The 24,726-nt window shown below is 41.3% G+C and overlaps 1 protein-coding gene across 2 annotated transcripts; it reads left to right on the forward strand.

Moving 5' to 3' along the window:
* The first annotated feature begins 204 nt into the window (after positions 1-204).
* Positions 205-23,992, forward strand: krt222 (keratin 222). 2 transcript variants are annotated; one of them, XM_044027805.1, is made up of 10 exons: positions 205-336; positions 521-724; positions 4,899-4,981; positions 6,957-7,110; positions 12,111-12,437; positions 13,939-14,064; positions 16,395-16,615; positions 20,257-20,495; positions 20,710-20,812; positions 23,455-23,992. In XM_044027805.1, exons 2-10 carry the CDS (start codon positions 527-529, stop codon positions 23,666-23,668), a joined length of 1,665 nt encoding a protein of 554 aa, XP_043883740.1. In that variant the 5' UTR covers positions 205-336; positions 521-526; the 3' UTR covers positions 23,669-23,992. The 2 variants fall into 2 exon arrangements, with proteins under 2 accessions (XP_043883740.1, XP_043883739.1); XM_044027804.1 differs by lacking the exon at positions 205-336 and having other exon boundaries at positions 396-724.
* The last annotated feature ends 734 nt before the right edge of the window (positions 23,993-24,726 follow it).

The following is a 24,726-nucleotide window of genomic DNA, read 5'->3' on the forward strand; positions in this document are numbered from 1 at the left end:
CCTGTCACTGGGTCTCTGGGTCTCTGGAGCTCTGTCTGAATGCAGCTCAGTAATCCTGGATCAAGAGTGGTGGTGACGTAAGCACTAACTCGCTGCTCTCTCCTCTCCTGACCGCTGTCCAGAGGGCGGAGGATGCTGAGGACAGTGACACAGACTGACCTGTGACACAGACTGACCTGTGACACAGACTGACCTGTGACACAGTGGGGAAGGCTTGAGCAGCTGATTGTGGAGGAATGTGGCTGAGCTCAGTGTGACCAGGCTCAGACTCGAGGAATTTTCCTCCCTGTTACTTCATTCGCTGAGTTTTATCCGCGGCAGGTCACATTACCTCGGGTGAGTATTGCTGGGTAAATATTTACCCAGTGCACGCCTCTCACAGTATGTGTGTGATCTCTGACTGAGTGGCAGATTGTTTGCAGTGAAAGTTTTAACTTCACAGTGTGTGTGTGTGTGTGTGCGACCATCTCTGGCACTGCGCTGGCTGTCCGGTGTCATTTGACTGTGTGTCGTCTCTCAGGTCTCCATGGACTTCCTGCAGGACTCCCGTCAAACCATGTGGGGACTGAATGCCCGGCTGAAGGGCTTCCTGGAGCAGGTGAACGAGCTGCAGGAGGCCAACACTCAGCTGGAGGATCAGATCGCCAACTGGGGCGTCAACAGTAGCTCGCGCTCCGAGGACTGGTCCCAACAGGAAGAGACACTGAGGGAGCTCCGTACCCAGGTCAGGTTTATCATGACGACACGATCATGAACAACGTCACAATGTCCAAGTTTAGCAGACGGAGCAAACTATTATTTGCACTCAGGTTGTATAAATACGTTAGGATCATGTACCGTCGTCGGCTGCTGGGAGCTGGACGCAGTATTTACTGTATAATCACAGCATCAAGCAATGACAGGGTTAATAACAGCCTCATGGGAACACATGATGCTGTACACATGTCTGGCTTAACGGAGCTGCTGAAACCCAGAGCATCCACACGTGAGCTGAGCCTGAGGGGATGACATGGTAATGTTGACTTATTCTAGTGAAACAAAGAATCAAAAAGAAAAGTGTGAGTGAATGGGTGTGAATGGGTGTGAATGGTCGTCATCAAGACAGAAGACAGCGCGATGTAAATACAGAACATTTTCAACTGAACCTACATTTTGCTGTAAGTTGGAAAGCTGTAAAATCTTGTAAAAGATGACGTCCAGGACGTCCTTTGTTAGAGGACGTCCAGCTGTCAGCATCGTCTCAGTCCTCCTCAGATCTGAGCTGTCTTCAATAAAGCTCTTCAACTTAACTCTCCACCAACTCCAGAAACTCCATCTTTGATCATCAACATTTCCACAACATGGTCAATTTATGGTGTCCAAGTGTCCTCTGCATGTGTTTACACTCAGAGGGGACACTGGAGAACCCGCAGAGGACACACACACACACACACACACACACACAAAGGCCCTTATTCTGAGCAGGTTGCAAACCTTCTTGTTTGTTATGACTTTTCAAACTTCTGTAGTTAATTCATTAATCTGGACTTTTGGCTGAAGATGTGTGTCATGGTACAGGAGCGACAGGATGTGCAATCTTTGCTTTATTTTAAGAAAATATCGATCTGAGTAAAACCAGTGTGATTGTTGTGTTGTGTTACATCTGAAAAATGGACGATGCAGCGATGAAACTGTATTTACTGCAACTGCAAACTGTTATTTCACAAAGAAAAGAAACAACAACAACAACAACACTAGTGTAAGGACAAGAAATGAGAACAGAATAAGCCACACCCCATTCCTTTATATTTTTCGAGTTATTTCATCTCAAATGTTAACAAGTTATAACGTCCAGTTGTGTATGTATTGTTGTGTGTCGCTCACAAAATAGTGTTTTCTGTGATAGTAGCACCAACCGAGAGGTGTGCTTTCTCCTTTTGGCCACAAGGTGGAGTATCCGCTAAAGTGAGCACAAGTAAAAGGAGGCGACGTATAAACTTTAGTACTGTTGTCGGGAATTGTGTCATGATTAGCATAAAACATACAGAAGCACAGCACGATCATCTCGCCATTCACTGTTTGTTCTTCTGTGACGTAAAGTTCAACCGAATGATTCAACACGCATTAGCTTATGGAGAGACACAGCGCCACCTATGGAGGCGGAGCCGGACGTACACAAATCTTAGTCAGACTACGGCCTTAGCTCGAGTACACTGTGCATGTAAACCAGTTAGCTTCAGCGTTAGCTTCAACGTTAGCTTCAAACATGTCTTCCTCGTTCGTGAAGAGGAGGAGTTTAAGATCATCACCTTTAGTTGTTTTTAAATTTAAGGAGGTTGTGAATGTTTAAAGTGTGTGAAGTGCAGGGTTAGCGTCGTGCTACCATTACAACAATTACAGTTATGATTAATAATTGACTCCTAAACTCATCGTCAACTATTTTAATAATTGATTCATTGGTTTGAGTCAGACTTTTTTTTGTGCTGTATAACAAAGAAATCATTTGAGACGAAATTGAGTTTGTGGACAAAACAAGACATTTGAGAACATTGTTATATGGGGGGGGAAGAGAATGAATATAATAATGAAATGATGAATGTAATTGTTAGTTGCAGCCGTAGTAAGCAGACAGATTCCACAAAAGTCCACAAGGTGAGAGGTAATGTGAAGGTAATGCAGAGGATTAGACGCAGATGTGTGTGTGTGTGTGTGTGTGTGTGTGTGTGTGTGTGTGTGTGTGTGTGTGCATCATTAGGCCTGGATCAAAGCCACAGGAATATCACCTGTCATCTGTCACCTGTCACCTGTCACATGTCACCTGTCACACACACAGACAAAGAAAGTTGAACTCTTTACGACTTTAACATCTGTTGCACTGAGTAGACCATTAACAGCAGTCAGAGCCGTCGGTCACATGACATGATGGTTTTCTACTCCTCCCTGGTTTTAGTGTCACTTCCTGCTCAGTGGATGTTTGAATTATTGTTTGTTGCAAACCACATGACTCAGGTCAAAGTGCAAAAGCAAAATTTGTATTCTCCTTTTTATCGTCTTTGTTAGTTTAAAGCACCAACGCAGTGATTATGTGAACGTCTCACAGATGCTTTAAGTGTGTAAAGCACAATTATTTTTGTAGTTTGATCCATAGAATGTCAGAAAATATGATATTTGTGATCACAAATATCAGGTGTCCTGTTGTGTCTACATACCAACACAATTCCATTTGTACGATTTTGTTTGTTAATGGAACAAATATACCAGTAAATAGTGAAAAATCTGGGGAAAAAAATACACGCAAGCCATTTATCAATTTTTAAAATAGTCATCAATTCATTTATATAATTAATAAAATGATTTGATTAATTATTCCAGCTCTGGTTTAAAATTATGAAAATATGTTTTGTGAAGAAAACTTGCCAAGTGTGAATTATTAAAAAAATAAGGTTATAAATCATGTTAAATTCAGTTATATTCCCTGCTGTGAGACCTTTGGAGTGGGAAAAAAATTATAATTAATTGTTAACATTTTCATAGTAAATAAAATATACCAGAAGGTGTTTTTAAATATTTACTCTATATTAACTCTATATAACTCTATAATGACAACGTGTACTTGCATACATTTCAAACAATTTTCCAACAATTACTTACAATAAGTAATAATAATTACAAACTAGCGCTCAATTATGGAAAATATAATAATCACGATTATTTGGGTCAAAACTGAACGATTAATTATTGACTTAAAAAAAAGAAGTGGATTTGAAAATAACTATAATTGCTGAATGCTAGTGTTCTACAGGGACAGGAAGTCAAACACCATTACAACTTTGAAAGCGCTGTTTTCAGAATAAAAGCCCCATTTTGTTTGGATGACGTTGTTTTTGTCAGTGTGCTGTAAAAAGTACCTTCAGTTTCATGACATTTACAAAAGTCATTCTCTGATATAAAATGTACTTAAGTAATAAAAAGGTGAGCAGTAAAGATTGGAGCCATGGTGGCTCAGCGGTAGGGCGAGATGTCTTTCAACTGGAATGCTGTGGGTTCAATTCCTGGTCTATTCACTTAAGTCCGTGTTGCAGCGTGTGAATGTGTATGAAAGCAGCTGGTCAAGACTAGAAAAGCTCCACATAATGAATACAGACCATAATACCAACTCTTCTTCTTCAGATTTTATTTGGTAGTAACGAGTAACAAAGATAGTGGAGTAAAAGTAAAAGTTGCTTTTAAGTAAAGTAGAAGTACATGAACGTTGTACTGAAGTATTTGTACTTTACACATCGTTTGGGGCCACAATCGTATTTAAAACACACATTTGAATTCATTTACTTCAAACACACGGTACTTTTTATTTAGTGTCCTATTATTATGTTGATTATGTGAATGTGACAAGAAGTGAGAGAATCGAAGGATGAGTGACAGACACTCTTCTAATAGATAAAACAAACAAACAAACAAAAGCAATAGGGAAATGATCATTGTGGCTCATGAAAACCACGATGCAGCCTTCTCCACAACCATAGCACATGGCCTCCATGATGAGTATAGAACGTTATCTGTGGGTGTATTTCGCCCTGTTTGCATACGAACACAAAGTGTAAGGGTGTGTTCACATTTCTGTGTGTGTGATGGACACGCCCTTTGTTCCTCCTGCGGGTTTTGAAACATCCTGGCACATTTGTTTTTCAAAGTCAAAGTCAAAGTCAGTTTTATTGTCCATTTGTGATGTGATTGTGTTGCTCTTGTGTCATGTCTTTAATGTATTGTGATGTGATTGTGTTGCTCTTGTGTCAGGTTTAATGTATTGTGATGTGATTGTGTTGCTCTTGTGTCAGGTTTAATTTATTGTGATGTGATTGTGTTGCTCTTGTGTCATGTCTTTAATGTATTGTGATGTGATTGTGTTGCTCTTGTGTCAGGTTGGTAAACTGCTGGTGGAGAACGCTCAGCTGGCCTTACAGTCGGACAACATGAAGTCCAGAGCTGCTGCCATCCACACCAGGTCAGCTGTGATCTCAACTCTCTGATTTAATATAGAAAAGTTATAGTCAAACAAAATAACAATGGCTAGTTTTCATTTACTTAATCAGACATTTATATTTAAGTTAACAATCCCATATTTGTATGTTTTATTTGAAGATAAAATAAGAAAAAATCAACGTTGAGATGTAATAAAACCAAACATTTCCATAGGTTGTGTTCAGGGCATCTATGACTGCTACCATACTGTAAATCAGGCATTTGTACTGTACTGTTTTAGAGAAATTTCAAGTTAAAAGTCCAGTGTTTGCACTTTTTAATTGAAAAACTATTTTGAATTTTGAAGAGTTATCTTCAGAAGAAGGGTTCAGTTCATCTTCAATCTTCTATCATAGCAAAACACAAAATGGCTGCTGGGATCTGAGTCCATATGAATTACATTCACTTAAATTCAGATTGTGGGAAAGAGTTTGAGACAAAGCACGATCCTGTGTTATCATTACATTCATCATTCATCAAGTGTCGCTCCTGTGATCTCACCTGCATACAAGTCCAGGCTTCGTGTCTGTCAGCGCTTTCACTTACTGTATGTCTAAGTGCACTCAACCAACCACAACATACACAACACACACACACACACTCACACACTCAGTCATCTCACACACACACACACACACACACACTCAGTCATCTCACACACACACACATCTCACACACACACACACACACACTCAGTCATCTCACACACACACACACACACACTCACACACACACACACACACACTCTCAGTCATCTCACACACACACACACACACACACTCAGTCATCTCACACACACACACACACACACACACACATCATCACACACACACACACATCATCACACACACACACACACATCACATCATCACACACACACACACACACACTCAGTCATCTCACACACACACACACACACTCAGTCATCACACACACACACACACACACACGCATCACACACACACAGTCATCTCACACACACAATCACACACACACACACACACACACTCTCATCTCACACACACACACACACACACTCAGTCATCTCACACACACACACACACACATCACACACACACATCATCACACACACACATCATCACACACACACACACACACAACACACACACACACTCAGTCATCTCACACACACACATCATCACACTCACACACACACACACACACACACACATCACATCACTCACACACACACACACACACACACACACTCAGTCATCTCACACACACACACACACACACTCACACACACACACACCCACACACACACACTCAGTCATCTCACACACACACACACACACACACACACACACTCAGTCATCTCACACACACACACACACACACACACACACTCAGTCACTCACACACACACACACACACACACAGTCATCTCACACACACACACACACACACACACACACACTCAGTCATCTCTCACACACACACACCCACACACACACACTCAGTCATCTCACACACACATGTCATCACGCACACACACACACACACACACACAACACACACACACAGAGCTTTAAAATATATGGTAAATATGAGATTATTGTTATTGATATGAGCTTTATTAATCTCTGTGGGGAGATTGGATGTGCTACATTAGCTCCTTCATTACATTACAATCATTAAATGATATAATATAATTAATGACTTGAGACAGAGACTGATTAAATGTCATTTATAAGATATTCACAGATGGTGTCGTATATGAAGGTGAAACACTGACGGTAACCTGTGGAAACTCTCATTACCAAGCTTTTATATAAATGTGTAAAAATAGCACATTATTATCTCTTTATTACCTCACTATTACAGGTATTACCATATAATAATCTGACAATTCTACAATGTTGGTTATAAGAATAACCTTTAATATTGTTCATTTAACAATAAACACTAGATGACTTCAGCTGTTGACATTGTAGGTGTGAGACAGAGGAACAAAACACCCGACGTCTGGAGCAGCAGGTGGTTCTGCTCCGGGAGACGAAGAGGAGGGCGGACCAGGGCAACGTGACGCTGGAGGAAGAAGTTCAACACTCCATGAGAGAGCTGCAGGAGATGCACCAGGACTTCAAGGTCACTAAATGTTCTACACATGTCGACAGTATTAGAACATCTTTGTTTTCAGTGGATCCTCACACTTCTTTTCTGCTTCTTTTACCTTCACTTTTTCTGTTTCTCTTGAATCATGCAGACAAACACAAAACAAGGAGGCAGGAAAAGACGTCTGTTTACAGTATTGGCTTTTTATTCACAACCTGGCGTTTTGGGAGCGTTGAAATAGGTCCTCAAAATGCCACCCATGCATTTTTGTATGGACAACCAATACACTAAGAAAATGACGATGTCACAGTCCCACCTCTCTCTTGAACTTGGATTTGCTGTTGCTTATCTTTGTCGTTGTCTTCTTCTTCTTCTTCTTCTTCTTCTTCTTCTTCTTTTTCCCGTGTTTGGAGATAGTTTGGTATGTTCTCTTTTTGATAACTGTTGTGTCCTCGTCCTTGTGTCCTCTTCTGTTACACCAACTGTCCTCATGTCCTCCTTCACAACATCCATGAACCTTCTCTGTCGTCTTCCCCTCCTGTCCGGCAGCTCCATCTTCAACATTGTTTGTCTTCACCGTAGCACCTGTCTCACTGTCATTCACACACAGGTTGAAGTAAGATGTGTGTTCCAGGTACATTGTGCATGTAATGTTTAGAATATTTACCGTCTGACTGATATTTGACAGTTCAGCTGAGGGTGTGAGACTAACAGAGACGTGTTTCAGTCATTCAGGCCCCAAACTTTCAAAGATGCCTCTGATGATCACACTATAGATCATGACAAGAAGACAATGAAGTGTGTTCATTTATACACTATTATGAATTTATGAAGTCACAGCCATATATTATTTACAATTGGTAAACACAATAAAACATATTGACATAAATCTTAACTAAATGTTTGGGAAGATTTTGCACATTTGTTTGGGGACCCAAAAAAATCTCTGGCGATCCATCTGTGGGTCCCAACCCAGTCTTTGAGTCAAGTCCAATCGTCTTTAGCTAACTACGGAAAGTCATAAAGTCATTGGTGATTTAAATCTCCTGAGAGCGGAAAGTGAGACACAGGCTGAAATTGCATTTAGCTGCTTGTGTTTACTGGTCCTGGTTTTGCTGGTCCTGGTTTTGCTGTTACATTTTAATTTACACTCTGAACAATCTTAGAAATCACTCACACTGTAAATGACCTATGATGTAAAGCCAAAGCTCATGACTTTATTTGCTCACACTGTACAATCTGATGGTCTCATCACAACCTGAGTCCTTATATTTTTTTTGTAAAAATGGCACAGTGCCCCCTGCAGACTAAATATTGTCAAGAAAGATTCATTTTAAAAGCCTCTAAGCAACAATGCTCACACTACGTGGCTTCCAGACTCTTGACCAACATTGTGTTGCCATGGTTTCCAGAAGGACAGTGAGATAAAAAGACACTGGCATTGGGTGATGGAGTCCTGTCTCTGCCTCAGTTGTGTGAGAGCCTGATGTTGGTTGACCAAACATCTGTCAACTCAAAAATGAATCCAACCGTCTGTATCAGGGTAAGCTCAGAAAGGACTCAGACGTGTTACAGGGAATAAGTGGAGTGGTTTCATCTAAAAGTAGTCGGTATATACAGTAGGTAATCCAAGTCCAAAGCAGCAAACAAATCCAAAATACGTATCCAGTGTTTTTCTTTTGGCTTCTCGCTGTCTGGGCTCTGTAACACACCATTTATCCTGGCTTGGCACTAGGATGTACACTGGATGTGACCTTCATGGTCGGGGTAACTGGGTAACTCTCTCAGAGATACCGTAGCCCTTGACCAGGTGGGGACACGAACCAGCAACCCTCCAGTCACAAACCAAATTCCCTTTACACTCAGCCATGGGCTGCCCTGCTGGAACTTCTACTATAATAATAGTCATATGATCACAACAGACACTCTTGGGTAACATGATGCCAAAGAAAATCAACTTTTCTACCAGACTTAGTATGAACAGCAGTTGTAGGAGAACAGTCAACAGGAACTCCCATCATGGAGCAGATTTCCCCAAAAGTCCAGAGCTACAGAAGTAAAGTTTTCTTTCTTGAACTTCATTGACATTAAACTGAGATGTTATTGTGGATTGTTTTCAATTATGGCACAATTATCCTGCCTGACTTGTATGTGAAATAGACTGGAGACTGAGCAGGTCGACACATAGGCACCTGCAGGCATTGGTGTCTCTTTCTCAGGGTTGGGTGCAGTTGTTGCACATCATATGCATACATTTGATACCTGACTCGTTTTGAGTCTTCTTGAACAGACGATTTGTAGTAATTAGGGTAATTGAGCCTGTGTTGGCATCCTGGTCTCAACAAACACCACGTTTAAACACAGCGACGCAGGTTGAAGCAGAAAGGTTTGGTGAAAAAAGCTGAGTGAATGACTTTGTAGTTATGGTGTCGGTTTACACACTGCTGGTAATGAGTACAAGCTTACTCCATGTTCTGTCAAGATGACTGGATGTATACCTATTCACAGTGGATTAGTGGTTTATGGTCTGTATTTATATAGCACTTCTCTAGTCTTGATGACCACTCACGCTGCTATTACACTGCAGTTTTCACGCCTATTCACTCACACTTCGCAGCAGACCAGTTGATTAGTCAAAGTGCTAATGTGTCTTAGGTTAGCCATTGTTAGCAAAACCAGCTGATAACAAATAAAAATGACACAGTACTCTGTGTACAAAACAAATATTAAACGGTAAAACGGTACTGGTAAAAAGTGCTTTTACCAGTAAGATGTTTGTACATGTACAATGTTTATAGCAACAAAGACACTGCGACATAGTGTTCAACGTTGCTGCTAGGGCTGGGTACGAACTTCGGTTCTTTCATGGCACCGACACCGAAACGTGCCTTGTTTTTCGGTCCTAACTTTAGATACCTTCAGAGTTAATCACGTGATCAGATCTGCTAATGCTGCCGGTGATTGGCTGTAACGTTACACGTGGTTGTGGCGTGCAGGAAGAATAGAATGTTGTTACGCCCACAGACCGCGTTCACGTGTGTCTGTGTCGTTAACTACGCTAGTGTGTTAAGGTGCGAAGGCGCTAAAATGCCACCGAGGTTTCACACCTTCATCCATGACGAGTACACGGATTTCACACCTTCATCCATGACGAGTACACGGAGGTGAGTTTACGTGTTGTATGTTTGTTACTGCAGCGTAACATGTGCTTGAACTGGAATCCATGTCACGCTAACTTAATGTTAACGTTATGGCTATATAGCTCACTAAATGAAAAGCTAACTGAATATAGACAGTAACTGATGAAGTTTAACCTGTTAAACAGCTCACTGTGTTTATCTTGTCCTCACAGTGACCTCTGACCCTGATGTGAGGAGGAGGACGAGGTCAGTCGGTGATAAACAAAGAAAAACAAGACGAGTGCCACAGTCACAACTTTAATGTTAAAGGTTTGTTACCCTTTTCTACAGGAGGTGAGTAAACTGTTGCTATTAGTTAAACTGAGATTATCTCAGATTATCTCAGCCTAGATTATGTTTTTTGAGTGTTATTGTTATGTATTGTGTTCTAATGATTTTGCCTTTTGTACGTTTCTGTGAGATCCTTTAGTGAAAATGACTTGTCACTTGTTTGAAATTGTTCTTTTTGCACTGAAAATCATTTGTAGTTCATTTTTTTATGTAAAAAAAAAAAAAAATGCATTGAGTGTAAAAATGTCAAAACTGAAAAATAAAAACTAAGGATGGATTTTTTCCATAATGTGTAATTTTGTTTTTTAAGAAATTATATTATTAAACTGGTATTGAAAAAAGTATCAATCAGCAACCGGTATCAAAATGAAGGTATCGGTATTGATACCGGTATCAAAATGAAAGTATTGATACCGGTATCAAAATGAAGGTATCGGTATTGGTACCAGTATCAAAATGAAGGTATTGGTACCGGTATCAAAATGAAGGTATCGGTATTGATACCGGTATCAAAATGAAGGTATTGATACCGGTATCAAAATGAAGGTATCGGTATTGGTACCAGTATCAAAATGAAGGTATCGGTATTGGTACCAGTATCAAAATGAAGGTATCGGTATTGGTACTGTTATCAAAAATGTTGGATTGATACCCAGCCCTAGTTGCTGGTCGCACGTCGTCCAACAAAAACACCAGTAACAGAGAGACCGCGTTTGTTCTTCTGATTGACTTGAAATGCATTTACATGATTTGAGCGGTTGAAATACAGTATTTGTATGATGTGATTTGATTGGCTGCTGCTTCACAGAGCAGTTCAGTGAGTCGAGTTCAGTGAGTTCAGTGAGTCTTCAAACTGGAACAGTTTGAAGACTGCACTCGTTCTTTGTGTCATCAGAGAAAATGCAGACTTTCAGGCTCAGTGGTTACAGTCTGGTTTAAAGTTAGACTGAGTCTCTCCAAGAAATTCATTTTAGTCGACTTAAAGTGTGTCTGAGTCACCATACTTGGTCTCATTTGAAAACACATTTATTTTCTTTGGTTTTTAACCTGGAGTGACTTCTGTTTTATGTGTGTGTTTTTTTTCTGAATGTTTCTTTTATTGTCTTTTGACTTATTATTATTATTATTATTATTATTGTTATTATGAATAATAATAATAATAATAATCTTTTTCTAGTCCTAGTCCTTGTTGATTGTGTATCTTGTGTGCTGCCTTTGGTTCACCCTCTGATTTACAAATGTGCTTTATGAATACAATTGGTTTGGATCATTTATGTTACGGGGACTCGCTTTTTGTCCCCATAAAGAAGACAAGTCCCCATAATGTAATTGTGTCATGGTCCCCACAACATGAGTAATGTAATACCTGTAACACACACACACACACACACACACACACACATAAACTCTTTGTCTCTTTTCTTTCCTTCTCTCTTATTGTCCTTTGCATCCATTAATCTACACATTAACTAATTTAATCCCAGAGTCTTGTATTTCTTTTGTATCTCCTCTCTCTCTCTCTCTCTCTCTCTGTCTCTCTCTGTCTCCCCCCACTGTTTGCAGGCAGCCCAGGCTCAGCAGCTGCAGCGGGCCGGTTCCTGCGATGTCCTGTTAGCCACAGCAGCAGCAGCAGCAGCAGCAGCAGCAGCAGGAGAAGGGGAGGAGGAGGAGGAGGATGGCACAGGGATGGAGCTCACCAGGCTCTTCGATCGAATCAGAGCCCAGTGCGACCATAACAGACTTCCCGGCCCTGGAGAGAGACACCGTGGCCTGCGGGCCACCTCAAATCCACCTCCAGGCTTGGTGGGGCCTAGCCACTCTGGAGCTGGATCATCAGCAGCAGCAGCAGCAGCAGCAGCAGCATCAGCACACAGAGGAGCTCTGTGTGAGGTATGTTTCATGTCTGTGCTGTCTGTGCTGTCTGTGCTGTCTGTGCTGTAGACCATGACTCTCCCTTCTTTTCTTCATATGTACAGTCTGTGTCATCATGTGTCACGTGTACCTAATAAAGTGCCCAGTCCAGTGTAGCCCCGCTTGGTGTCTTGTGCAAACCTTGTATAATCCAATGATGAATCCTCATGATTGGATGATTTGTGATTGCATGATTGAATGATGGTTTACAAATCTGAGAGCTGGTTCTTTTCCGAAAGACCTGAAACTAGTTATTGATTTAGTTTATTAGAAGTGGAAGCTTATTTTCCCATAGACTTCCATTCTTTTTGTGAGCAGCTGAATGGTCTCTGGTGGTTATTTGTGACTTCCTTCCTTCTGAGTCCACCACCTGCTGTGATTTGGATCACCATTGGTTCCAGTTAAAGTGGTTATTTGTGGTTTATTTAATGGTCTTGACCACGACTTATATCCCTTCTGTGATTAGCCGCCACTTTATTAGGTACACAGGGCCCATCTTAAAGGGGGGGGAGGAGTGGTGGTCTTCTTCTGCTGCAGCCCACCTGCTTCCAGGTTCATGTGTCTTGTTTATCTGCAGCTAGTCTGGCTTTAGTCCACTGACCTTTGGCTTCAGCAGACACTTTGGGTCCAGAGAGCTGCTGCACACTCGTATGTTCTCTGTCAAACGCTCTGTGAGATGGTTGTGAGTGCAAATCCCAGCAGTTTCAAAAAATCGTAGATACTGAGGACCAGTAAAGACCCCAATAATCACTGAATTATAAATGCTGCTGCACACTTATATGTTATGTATAGATATAGATATATACATATATCACAAAGGTGAGATGAAGTATTCTCTTTTGTCTCGTGTTTGATCCTTTAGAGAAAGTTGCTTTCTGAGCTTTTTGACTCTTGTTTTAAACACCTGCTGTGAACAAAGGCTCAGACAGTGTTAGTGTGTCACATCACAATGACTTTGGTCTCACAGTCAAACGGCTGGAAGTGTCCACAGCAGGGTTTTTATTTATGAAACTCTGTCTGTGTCCCACTAAAGGAACTGTTACACCATAATAGTGGTGAGATTATTATTGATGACCAAAGTCAACTTCCTCCTTCTTTTCTCCTCACTGTGCTGAGACAGTTTCTCTGTCTGTGTGAGAGATGAACAGATGTTCAGCTTCAGCAGCTGTGTGTACACACACACACACACACACACACACTGTTTACTCAAACCCAAACGCACACAAGCAACACAACCACACGCTCATTGACTGAGTGCCAGTGTGTGTGTGTGCAGGTGGATGTTGGGTGTGTCTTGTTTATCTTTGGTGAAGGTGGATGATCGGTAGAACAAGTTGTCTTTAAACTGGAGGGTTGAGGGTTCAGTTTCCCAGCATTCAGTGCACATCGATGCATGTAGTGTTCAGCAGCTTTGATTGACAGCGTTCTAAACACACAGCATGAAACACTGTGTGTGTCTGATCCTTCTCACCTCGCCCAGGAGGAGGCAGCGTGGGCTCAGGTGAGTCTCGGCGGCGCTGCACTGAGGGAGGCGCGGGCCGAGCTGACGGAGGCCAGGAAGCAGTGGCACTCCCTGCAGGTGGAGATCGAGACTCTGCATGCTTTGGTAAGACAACATACAACACATGAACATGTATGACCTGAGCCACACGACATGTGTTAGCCACAGCTGCCCTTAATGCACAGCATTGATAATGATCAAATCATTGTTTTATCTTTATCTAATGGTTAATACACCAGCGTCTACAAGCTCTTTAACTGAAATTATATACATATATATATTTTATTTTCTTATGCTAAAAACTGTTAACCATGAATTTTCAAATTCACTGTTTTCCAAAAGAACAGAAAAAATAGTACATGAATATTATTACATTATCATTTCTTGATTAAAAGATCAAATTATAGTTATTTACTTAAATGTTCTCACATTTGTTATTTGCCAAATAAATAATAATTTTTACAAGTTTGTGAGAGATTTCTAAAATGTGTTAGAACATTGATGGAAAGCTTAGAAATCACACTTCTGCACAAAGCTGTAGATTTCTCATTTACTCTTCAAGACTTGACACATTTTTCAGTGGAAGATTTGATAGTATTTGTTTTGTCCCAGTGAAGACTTCACTAAGAACTTAATAACGAGTGAAGAGTCGTTGTGTTTGTAGAATCTCATAAAGATAAAGAATCTCTCGTCCATGCAAAAGGCTCAGATTGGCAGTTTAAATCCATCCATTTACATTTGTACTCGACGCCAGTGTCAGGGCGTTTATCTTTGTGAGGATGGCACGATTTCACTTCTTCATGTATTTTACTGATATAACTCCAGTATCTGCTGATATCAGTCAAACTGTGAAGCTGTTAACGACACATTTGTGCCATTTGAAGCTGTTTCAACATCAACATCAGGACTAAGCTCATATGTCTCCTTCATGTGATCTACAGTTTTTTCAGACTGTATTGGATTATAAAGTTTTATCTGTCTAATATAATAATAACAATAATAATAATAATATATAATATATAAAGTGATTTTATGAGAGTTTTCAGTTTATAACGTTTGTGGTAGAAAAGTTAATTAACCTGGAAACTAAAATGTAAATAAATATCATAGATTTGATAAAATGATAAATGATTGCATTCAAAATAATTGTTGAATGATGACTATGAATATTAGGACACTTAAGCTCAAGCTCAAGCTCAAGCTAAAGGTCGAAGCTCTCAAATAAAGGCCTTGCATTAGTTTGTGAACGTAGTCATACGACCGGCAGCTGACCTCAGTCCATGACTCACCCTTTCATCACAGCCACTCTGTCACCAACATGGTCCATTTCAATAGCACTCTCTCATTTCTTGCTACGTCAGTGCTGCCTCACAATTGCTGCCGTTGGTGAAGCTTTGCCTCCTCCCCTAGCCCAGCCTCCTCCCCTAGCCCGGCCTCCTCCTCTAGCCTCCTCCTCTAGCCCGGCCTCCTCCTCTAGCCCGGCCTCCTCCTCCTCCTCCTCTAGCCCGGCCTCTTCCCTCTAGCCCGGCCTCCTCCTCCTCCTCCTCCTCTAGCCCGGCCTCTTCCCTAGCCCGGCCTCCTCCTCTTGCCCGGCCTCCTCCTCCTCCTCCTCTCTATAGATGGGGGTGAAAAGTTTCAAACGTTTTTCAGCGTCGTGCTCGGGCTTGCTGTTGTGTGGGGGTTTCCAGGACTGCGCTGCCTGTTTGGCTTTGTACGCGGGCTAATCCGTCCGGGGAGAATCTAAAGAGCAAAAGCATCAGCACCAATTCTAACTTATGAATGGATGAATCATGATGAGCGTGTTCCTGACTGGGTTAGGGTTCAGGTTTGATGGGGTTTGTTTAAAAGGGTTGTCTAACGTCTTATTGGATGAAATTGTTCTATCTATCAATTTGACAGCGTTTCACAGCTGTACCGCTGCACAGTACTCACGATGGATCGTGTCCTTTTTTATTCTATAATAATAATAATAATAATAAATAATAATAGTAGTACATTGTATTTCAAGGACACTGTACAGAACAAACAGAAAATCACAGAGAGTAGGTTCATCTCAACAGGTGGCGGGCGGAGGATGGAGGAGGATCTGAGGGAGCGGGACAAGGTGGTGATGTGGAGGAGGTCGGAGAGATACGGAGGGTGGAGGTTGTGGATGGCGGTGATGTGGTGGAATGAGGGGCTTCTGTGATGATGCAGCAGCTGAGTTCTGGACGGGAGAGTTGCAGTGAGACGGGTAATGTTACTGCTGAGGGTTAGTGAGCTGAGAGGAGCTGTCCATGGTGAGGGAGGAGGGGTAGGTTTTTGTCACTGTTTAATTTGAGGAAATTAGAGGTGAACCAGGATTTGAGATCAGATAAGCAGTTGTTGAAATGTCATTATGTTCAATTATACGCGCATCGTTATGCTAATAGCCCGTCGTCTCTCTTGCTGCACAGGAAAAAGGATTGGAGAACTCATTGCAGAATACCCAGCGCATGTACTCCAGTCAGCTGCAGGACCTTTCCCAGGTGATCATGGGCTTGGAGAGTGAGTTGGAGCAGGTGAGGGGGGGGCTGGCCACCCAGCGCCAGCGCCACAGCCTGCTGCTCAACACCAAGATGAGGCTGGAGCGAGAAATTGCCACTTACCGACGTCTGCTGGAGCGCGAAGAGGGCAGGTGAGGTCAACCAGGAAGTTGATTTGTTTCATCTCTGCAGACGGAGAAAAACACCCACATGAGCTCAGACACAACACAATCATTAGCTTTGGAGATCTGTCAAACGAGATCATTTCATTTTAATACGACTGTTCTGTCATGGATTAATGACTCAAATGCATGCTGAGACAGATTGAGGCCGTGGATTACAGCCAATCATGACTTGTTGTTGCAGTGAGTGGAAAGTGACCACACACCTGACACTGTATGTGGTCACCGCTGGTGTGTAGTTATATAACCATGAATTAAATCAAGCTGACCATGGTTCATCACCTCATTCCCATCGCTGTCTGTAATCTGCACTCAGACTCTGCCGCAGCTGTTTCACTGCATCAGAGTCACTGATGTGCTGCTTCAGTCGTGAGCTCAGAGTCACTGATGTGCTGCTTCAGTCGTGAGCTCAGAGTCACTGATGTGCTGCTTCAGTCGTGAGCTCAGAGTCACTGATGTGCTTCAGTCGTGAGCTCAGAGTCACTGATGTGCTGCTTCGTCGTGAGCTCAGAGTCACTGATGCTGCTTCAGTCGTGAGCTCAGAGTCACTGATGTGCTGCTTCAGTCGTGAGCTCAGAGTCACTGATGTGCTGCTTCAGTCGTGAGCTCAGAGTCACTGATGATCAGTGCGTGACTGTGAGTCAGACTGAGTGTGCAGTCGTGAGCACAGAGTCACTGATGTGCTGCTTCAGTCATGAGCTCACTGATGTGCTGCTTCAGTCGTGAGCACAGAGTCACTGATGTGCTGCTTCGGTCGTGAGCACAGAGTCACTGATGTGCTGCTTCAGTCATGAGCTCAGAGTCACTGATGTGCTGCTTCAGTCGTGAGCACAGAGTCATTGATGTGAGCACAGAGTCACTGATGTGCTGCTTCAGTTCAGATGTGCTGCTTGTGTGAGCTCAGAGTCACTGAGTCACTGATGTGCTGCTTCGGTCGTGAGCACAGAGTCACTGATGTGCTGCTTCAGTCGTGAGCACAGAGTCACTGATGTGCTGCTTCAGTCGTGAGCACAGAGTCACTGATGTGCTGCTTCAGTCGTGAGCACAGAGTCACTGATGTGCTGCCAAATAAATTTGAATGGGAGGTACGACCTGACAGCAGACATTTGCATTGTTTGCTCTTATTTGAGAAGGGTGGAGACTGAGTGATGAAGGCTTAAAAGACCAAGAGAACATCCTCATGTACTGTATACAGTACATGTACATAGATACATGTATACATGTACTGTATGTATATATACAGTACATGTATACATGTCTGCACTTTGTGACGTGGGATTGTTGTGTTGGTCGTGTGTTGTCCGTCCTCATCCTGCACGTCTGTGATTGCTCTCTGGAGAAGGAGAGAATTTACTGTAGGAGAGAAGACAACAGTCTCCAGTGGAGTCAGTGCCAGTAACCATATTCTCACAGATGATGGTTCAGGTGTCTCCACACTCAACGACCTGCTGTTCAGTTCTGTTGATGGACCTGGGGCTGGGTCACGGTTAGTGTTACTGACCTGCGACAGATTAGCAGAGATGTGGTGAACGAGGGGTGACATGCTGCAGGTGACCCGTCCACAGGAGAGCAGCAAAAGAAGACCATGGTATAATAATAATAATAATAACAATAATAATAATAACGATAATAATAATAATAACAATAATAATAATAATGATAACAATAATAATAATAACGATAATAATAATAATAACAATAATAATAATAATGATAACAATAATAATAATAATACTAATAATATTAATAAGGATAATAATAATAAGAATAATAAGAATAATAGTAATATTAATAATAATAATAATAATAATAATAATAAAAGAAATAATAATAACAACAATAATAATAATAATAACAATAACACTAATAATATTAATAATGATAATAATAATAATGATAATAATAATAATAATAATAATAAGAAGAAGAATAGTAATAATAATAATAACTATAATAGTAATAATGATAATAATAATGATAATAACAATAATAATAATAATAACAATAATAATAATGATAATGATAATGATAATGATAATAATAACTATAATAGTAATAATGATAATAATGATAATAACAATAATAATAATAACAATAATAATAATAATAATAATAATAATAATAACAATAATACTAATAATAATAACAATAATAATACTAATAATGATAATAATAATAATAACAACAATACTACTACTAATAATATTAATAATAATAACTATAATAGCAATAATGATAATAATAATAATAAGAAGAAGAATAATAATAAGGGTTTGTGTAAGTGACTCTCACGTTGACAGCATGCTGTGTACAATGTTAACGCTGCAGTGTAATAGTGTTTATAGGCTCATTGTGGTTCATGATGTTGTTGCACACTGAAAACACTAGACAAGCTTATATATAATTACATTTTGACTTTAATCATGTGATAAATGTAACCTAATGTATTATATTATATAATATTATTATACAAATATTGTTCACTGTGGTCAGGTTTGGTTGTTGAGTTGCATTATAATTCTACAAAAATGCATTTATTTTTCTTTAAGCAGAAAATTCTAACAAATAAAACACAAACTCACAAACTAGAGTAGAGCAGAGTAGAGTCGAAAAGAATAGAATAGAGTAGAGTAGAATAGAATAGAGTAGAGTAGAGTAGAGTAGAGTAGAGAATAGAATAGAGTAGAGTAGAGTAGAGTAGAGAGAGTAGAGGAATAGTAGTAGTAGAATAGAGTAGTAGTAGTATAGTAGAGTAGAGTAGAATATAATATAATATAATATAATATAATATAATAGTAGAGTAGAGTAGAATATAGTAGAGTAGAGTAGAGTAGAATATAATATAGAATAATAGATAGAAGTAAGAGAGTAGAGAGTAATAGTAGAGTAGCAGAAGTAGAGGAATATGGTGAGTATAGTAGAGGAGAATATAATATAATAGTATATATAGAATAGGTAGAATAGTAGAGAGAGAGTAGAGTAGAGTAAGAATAGAATATAGTAGAGTAGTAGAGAGTAGAGTAAGAGTAGAAGGAATAGAATAGAATAGAATAGAATAGAATAGAGTAGAGTAGAATAGAATAGAGAATAGAGTGAGAAGTAGTATAGAGTAGAGTAGAGTAGAGTAGAATATAAGTAGTAGAATATAATAGAGTAGAGATAGAGAGAGAGAGTAGAAGAATAGGAATAGAGAGAGTAGAGAGTAGAGTAGAGTAGGGAGATAGAATAGAATAGGCAGAATCAGATAGAATCGAATAGAGTAGAGTAGAATAGAATATAATAGAATAGAGTAGAATATAATAGAGTAGAGTAGAATAGAATAGAATAGAATAGAGTAGAATAGAATAGAGCAGAATAGAATAGAGTAGAGTAGAATAGAATAGCTTTATTGTCACTGTTGCAGGACAATTTAGCACCGTCTTTCTCAGCAGCGCATGTGCAATCACATAAAATAAATAAAATAAAAGACGCGATGATGAATTAAAAATATATCTATATATACAGTATATATAGATATATATATATATGTTCATCTTCATCATCATCATCATCATCAGTGTGAAAAACCTGAATGGTGAAAGTGTTAGTGTACATTTCCCTCATGGCTGCAGGTACATGGGTCGGGATGGTCAGCTGATGAGTCTGCAGCCATGGAGGTCGTCTGTGGTGGAGTCAGTGGAGTCAGTGGAGTCAGTGGAGACCGCGCTGGAGAACGGCTTCAGTGACCCGGCTGTTACTCCAGATGAACCCAAGTCTGAGCCTCTGCCTGAAATACCGTCACTCCTGCCAGCAGAGAGTGGACTAAAGAAGAGCGAGCTGCACAGACAGCAAAGCCTTGTCATACTAACAGGTAACACGCAGCTTAAGGTTAGCTAAACCTAACCTGAACTCAACCGCAATTCAAACCTTAGACCGAAACTTAACCCGTTCCTTAGAAATAAGGTTCTGCCTCCTCAGGGCCAGGTTTTGGTCTCCATGAGGACTGCTGGTCCTGATAAGGTCATTGTTAATGCCATAAAAGTCCTAAAGACACACGCACACTAACTCCATGTGTCATCTTTCAGAGGCGGAGCTAGATAAAGACCTGCCAATCTCCACTGTGAAGACTCAGGAGATTCTCCAGGGCAACGTAGTGCGCGAAAGTGCCGAGGGTCACGGCACCATCGAGTAAGTATTGATCTTTGTTCTCCTTATTAATAAGTGATTATTAACCAGGTTAGTCAGATGAAGTCATTTCACTGTTTCCTGGGTTTCAAGTTCAAAGCAAAGGTGGCGTCCATACCACTGAAGCATCGTTCCTCACCAAGGAGCAGATTCATGACTTTGAACAGAGAAAAGAATTCACGTTTGTTTGCTCTCATAACACTAGAAACACAGTTCAATAACGTTTCAATATTTTCATAGAAACACATTTATCTTCACATTTACTGTGTTCACCCCGTACACCAGCGGTAGATCATTTAGGCGAGCATGAGGAAGAAATAACCACAACTATCGATACTGCTGACTTCTGGTGTCGTCATGGAGACACATAAACTATTTCACTAGCGTCAGCTACAAATCAAAAGAATCAAAAAAATCTAAAAGTAAATGAATAAAGATTCTTTGGAGGTAGAGATCTTGTATCTTGGGACGTTCCTGGATAAATAAAGAACAAATAAAACATGGTGAGTACGTACAAACACCAGACACAGACACAGGAGCTGTGGGGGATTGGGTGCCTTGCTCCAGGATTGAACCATCAACCTTCCAGTTACATCACCAGCAACCCCAGCATCCTTGTATAAGCTCCAGCAGGGGTTTAAATACAGTATTTGATCATCAGATTATAATCTGTGGTGTTAAATTCAAACATGAATTGTCCGACTGAAATAAATAAGGTGACCACACGGTGGGGCAGTGGTTAGCATCATTGAGGGCGAGGGCCTCTCTGCGCGGTGTCGGCGTCGTTGTCCAGAAATGGATTTCATGGTTAGTTTAAGTGGACGCTCTAGGTCAGGGGTCAGGGGTCAGGGGTCAGGAAGTAGATTTGGCCAAGGTCCAATATTTTACTAAACAATTGAATGTACATGAAGTGTGTATTAACGGTGGTGACCACTGCTGCAGTGTTGATGGTTGTTTGTGTGAGCGGTCACTGAAATTTAGCTGTATAAACTGAGCCAGACTGACCTTTAGACACCAGGATATTATGGTCTGGGTAGTGTAGGAGTGTTCGGTGTTCATCCAGAAGAGGGCGGTAATGTACCATCATAGAAGAAGAAGAAGTATTGATTAGATTTTCATCAACGATGCTGGTCGACATGGAGACATTTGTTGTTACCACTGAAATCACTGAAGATTCCACTCTTTCTAAATCAGTGTGCACTCATTTTACTCCAGCGAGAGCACATACACATACATGATGAACATGGGTGTAATTTTAGCCATATTTTCTGGATGTTTTCCAATAAAGTGAGAAATATTGATGCTGTATAGTCACAATAACAAAACACAGCAGTGTGACTATTATTTCATCCTGAGAAGATTCATGTTTCAACAACAGAATGAAACACATTTTCTTTAATCTCCCAGTCAACACTCAGCCTTTATATTGACTCATTGACCTCACCATGACCTCATCCATGTCAGGGCGGGGAGGACACACAGACACACACACAGACAGACAGACAGACAGACAGACAGACAACAATCACTCCACGCTTTCCGCCGACGTTCCCATGAGTAATGAAAGGTCACAGCGCTGCATGGGAACGCTTGTGTTTGATGTGTTTGATTTTAGGGCACGGCGTCTCTTATTCACCTCTGACTGTTGGACCAGACATGGGTGGAATTCTTTGTTTATGATTCACGTGTTAACACACACACACACACACACACACACACACACACACACACACACACACCACACGCACACACAGCACACACACACACACACACACACACACACACAGGCACACACACACACGCACACACATGTTCGACATTCATGACTTGAGGGGACATTGCATTGACTTACATTAATTTCTTGGAGACTTACTCTAACCTTAACCACAATTACTACTGGCCTAACCCTAACCCTAACCTAACCTTAAAACATACCTTCACCTTAAAATGTAGTAATTTACGTTATGGGGACTTGCTTTTTGTCCCCACAAGGAGGACAAGTCCCCATAATGTGACTGTGTAAACAGGTTTAGGTCCCCACAACATTAGTAATACCTGGACACACATACACACACACACACACACACACACACGCACACACACACACATGCACACAAGATACATACAAGAATGAACACACATAAGCACAAGTTTGTCAGTTGAGTGTTTCCTGAGGTGTGTGCCGTGGCCCACTGGTGGAGATGAGTGGTACTGCAGGTTGACCTCAGGCAGAGATTATATTTGAATGACATAATTAATAATCTTTGAATAATCGAGTGTGTGTTTGTTGTTCATTTTTCAGTCTATGAAGTTGTGGCTGTTCTTTTTTTACTCCTTTATTGTTCACATGTATTTTATCGTCTTGTGTGAGCTTTTATTTATTGTTCTGTTCAGCACATTGTGTTAAACTTGGATAGGATTACAAATGACAGTGCAGTGGTGTGACGTGTATGAAGTGTGCGGCTCAGAGAGCGCAGACAAAGACAGGAAACAGGAACCTGCAACAGCCACAGCAACATAACGCAGTCAAAGATAAGACGTCGGTGTTGTGTTCTTGTGTTGAATGAGATATCACACAGTCTGCATTTAAAGTCAGACATCACCACCACGTTTACACTCACTGGGTTTGTAACCTCTCTCGTCAGGACGGAGAAGATGGATCAGGTGATAAAGCAGTGGGAGGGCTCCTTCTTCAGAGGGAACCCCAAACTGAGGAAGAAGTCGGTGTCGCTGCGCTTCGACCTGCACATGGCTGCGGCAGACGAGGGCTGTGCTCAGACCAAACAGGACAGCCTCCCTGACGTGGAGGTGCGGCTCATCATGAAGAGGTCCCGCAGCATCCCAGCCATCACGCAGTGACTCACTCACTCACTCACTCACTCACTCACTCAGCTGCAGCTGTTTGTTGTCATGTTACAAAACTAGCATCTGTGCCATCGACATGTGGGATGTTGTCATTAATATTATGCTAATTATCAAAATAATGACTGACAGTGAGATTTCCCTCCTCATGGTTTCTGCTTCAAACCCATGACAAGATTAGAGTTTATGACTTTCTGCGTCATATTTCATCATCATCGTTTCATTTAATGAACGCTCAGTTCGCGGTTGTCCTCTGTCCCCAGTATCAACATCTGTCCTCTGTCCCCAGTATCAACATCTGTCCTCTGTCCCCAGTATCAACATCTGTCCTCTCCCCTCTGTCCTCTGTCCCCGTATCATCAACATCTGTCCTCTGTCCCCAGTATCAACATCTGTCCTCTGTCCCCTGTATCAACATCATCCTCTGTCCCAGTATCAACATCTGTCCTCTGTCAGTATCAACATCTGTCCTCTCCCCAGTATCAACATCGTCCTCTGTCCCAGTGAACATCGTCCTCTGTCCTGTCAACATCTGTCCCTCCCCAGTATCAACATCGTCCTCTGCCACATCAACATCTGTCCTCTGTCCCCAGTATCAACATCTGTCCTCTGTCCCCAGTATCAACATCTGTCCTGGTCCTCTGTCCCAGTATCAACATCTGTCCTCTGTCCCCAGTGTATCAACATCTGTCCTCTGTCCCCAGTATCAACATCTGTCCTCTGTCCCCAGTATCAACATCATCCTATGTCCCCAGTATCAACATCTGTCCTCTGTCCCCAGTATCAACATCTGTCCTCTGTCCCCAGTATGAACATCTGTCCTCTGTCCCCTGTATCAACATCTGTCCTCTGTCCCCAGTATTAACATCTGTCCCACACTTTTCAACGGTTTAATCCTGAGAAAGCACAGACGAGACGATCCAGACGTGGAGGCGGAGCTTCAGTGTGGTCAGCTAACAGCTGTGAACACAAACACAAACACACCCGTGGACGAACACCATCAGCTTGTCTTCCAAACAAAAGTACACAACGTCCGTTTCCCGGTCAACTCGCTC

The sequence above is a fragment of the Solea senegalensis genome, linkage group LG6, assembly GCF_019176455.1.
Source record: "Solea senegalensis isolate Sse05_10M linkage group LG6, IFAPA_SoseM_1, whole genome shotgun sequence".
Taxonomy (NCBI): Eukaryota; Metazoa; Chordata; class Actinopteri; order Pleuronectiformes; family Soleidae; genus Solea; species Solea senegalensis.

Excerpts from the sequence above, each read along its gene's own strand:
- krt222 (XM_044027805.1), top strand. The coding sequence starts at position 527 with ATGGACTTCCTGCAGGACTCCCGTCAAACCATGTGGGGACTGAATGCC. Across the intron at positions 4,982-6,956 it reads GCTGCTGCCATCCACACCAG|GTGTGAGACAGAGGAACAAA; the intron begins GTCAGCTGTGAT and ends TTGACATTGTAG. Across the intron at positions 14,065-16,394 it reads TCGAGACTCTGCATGCTTTG|GAAAAAGGATTGGAGAACTC; the intron begins GTAAGACAACAT and ends CTTGCTGCACAG.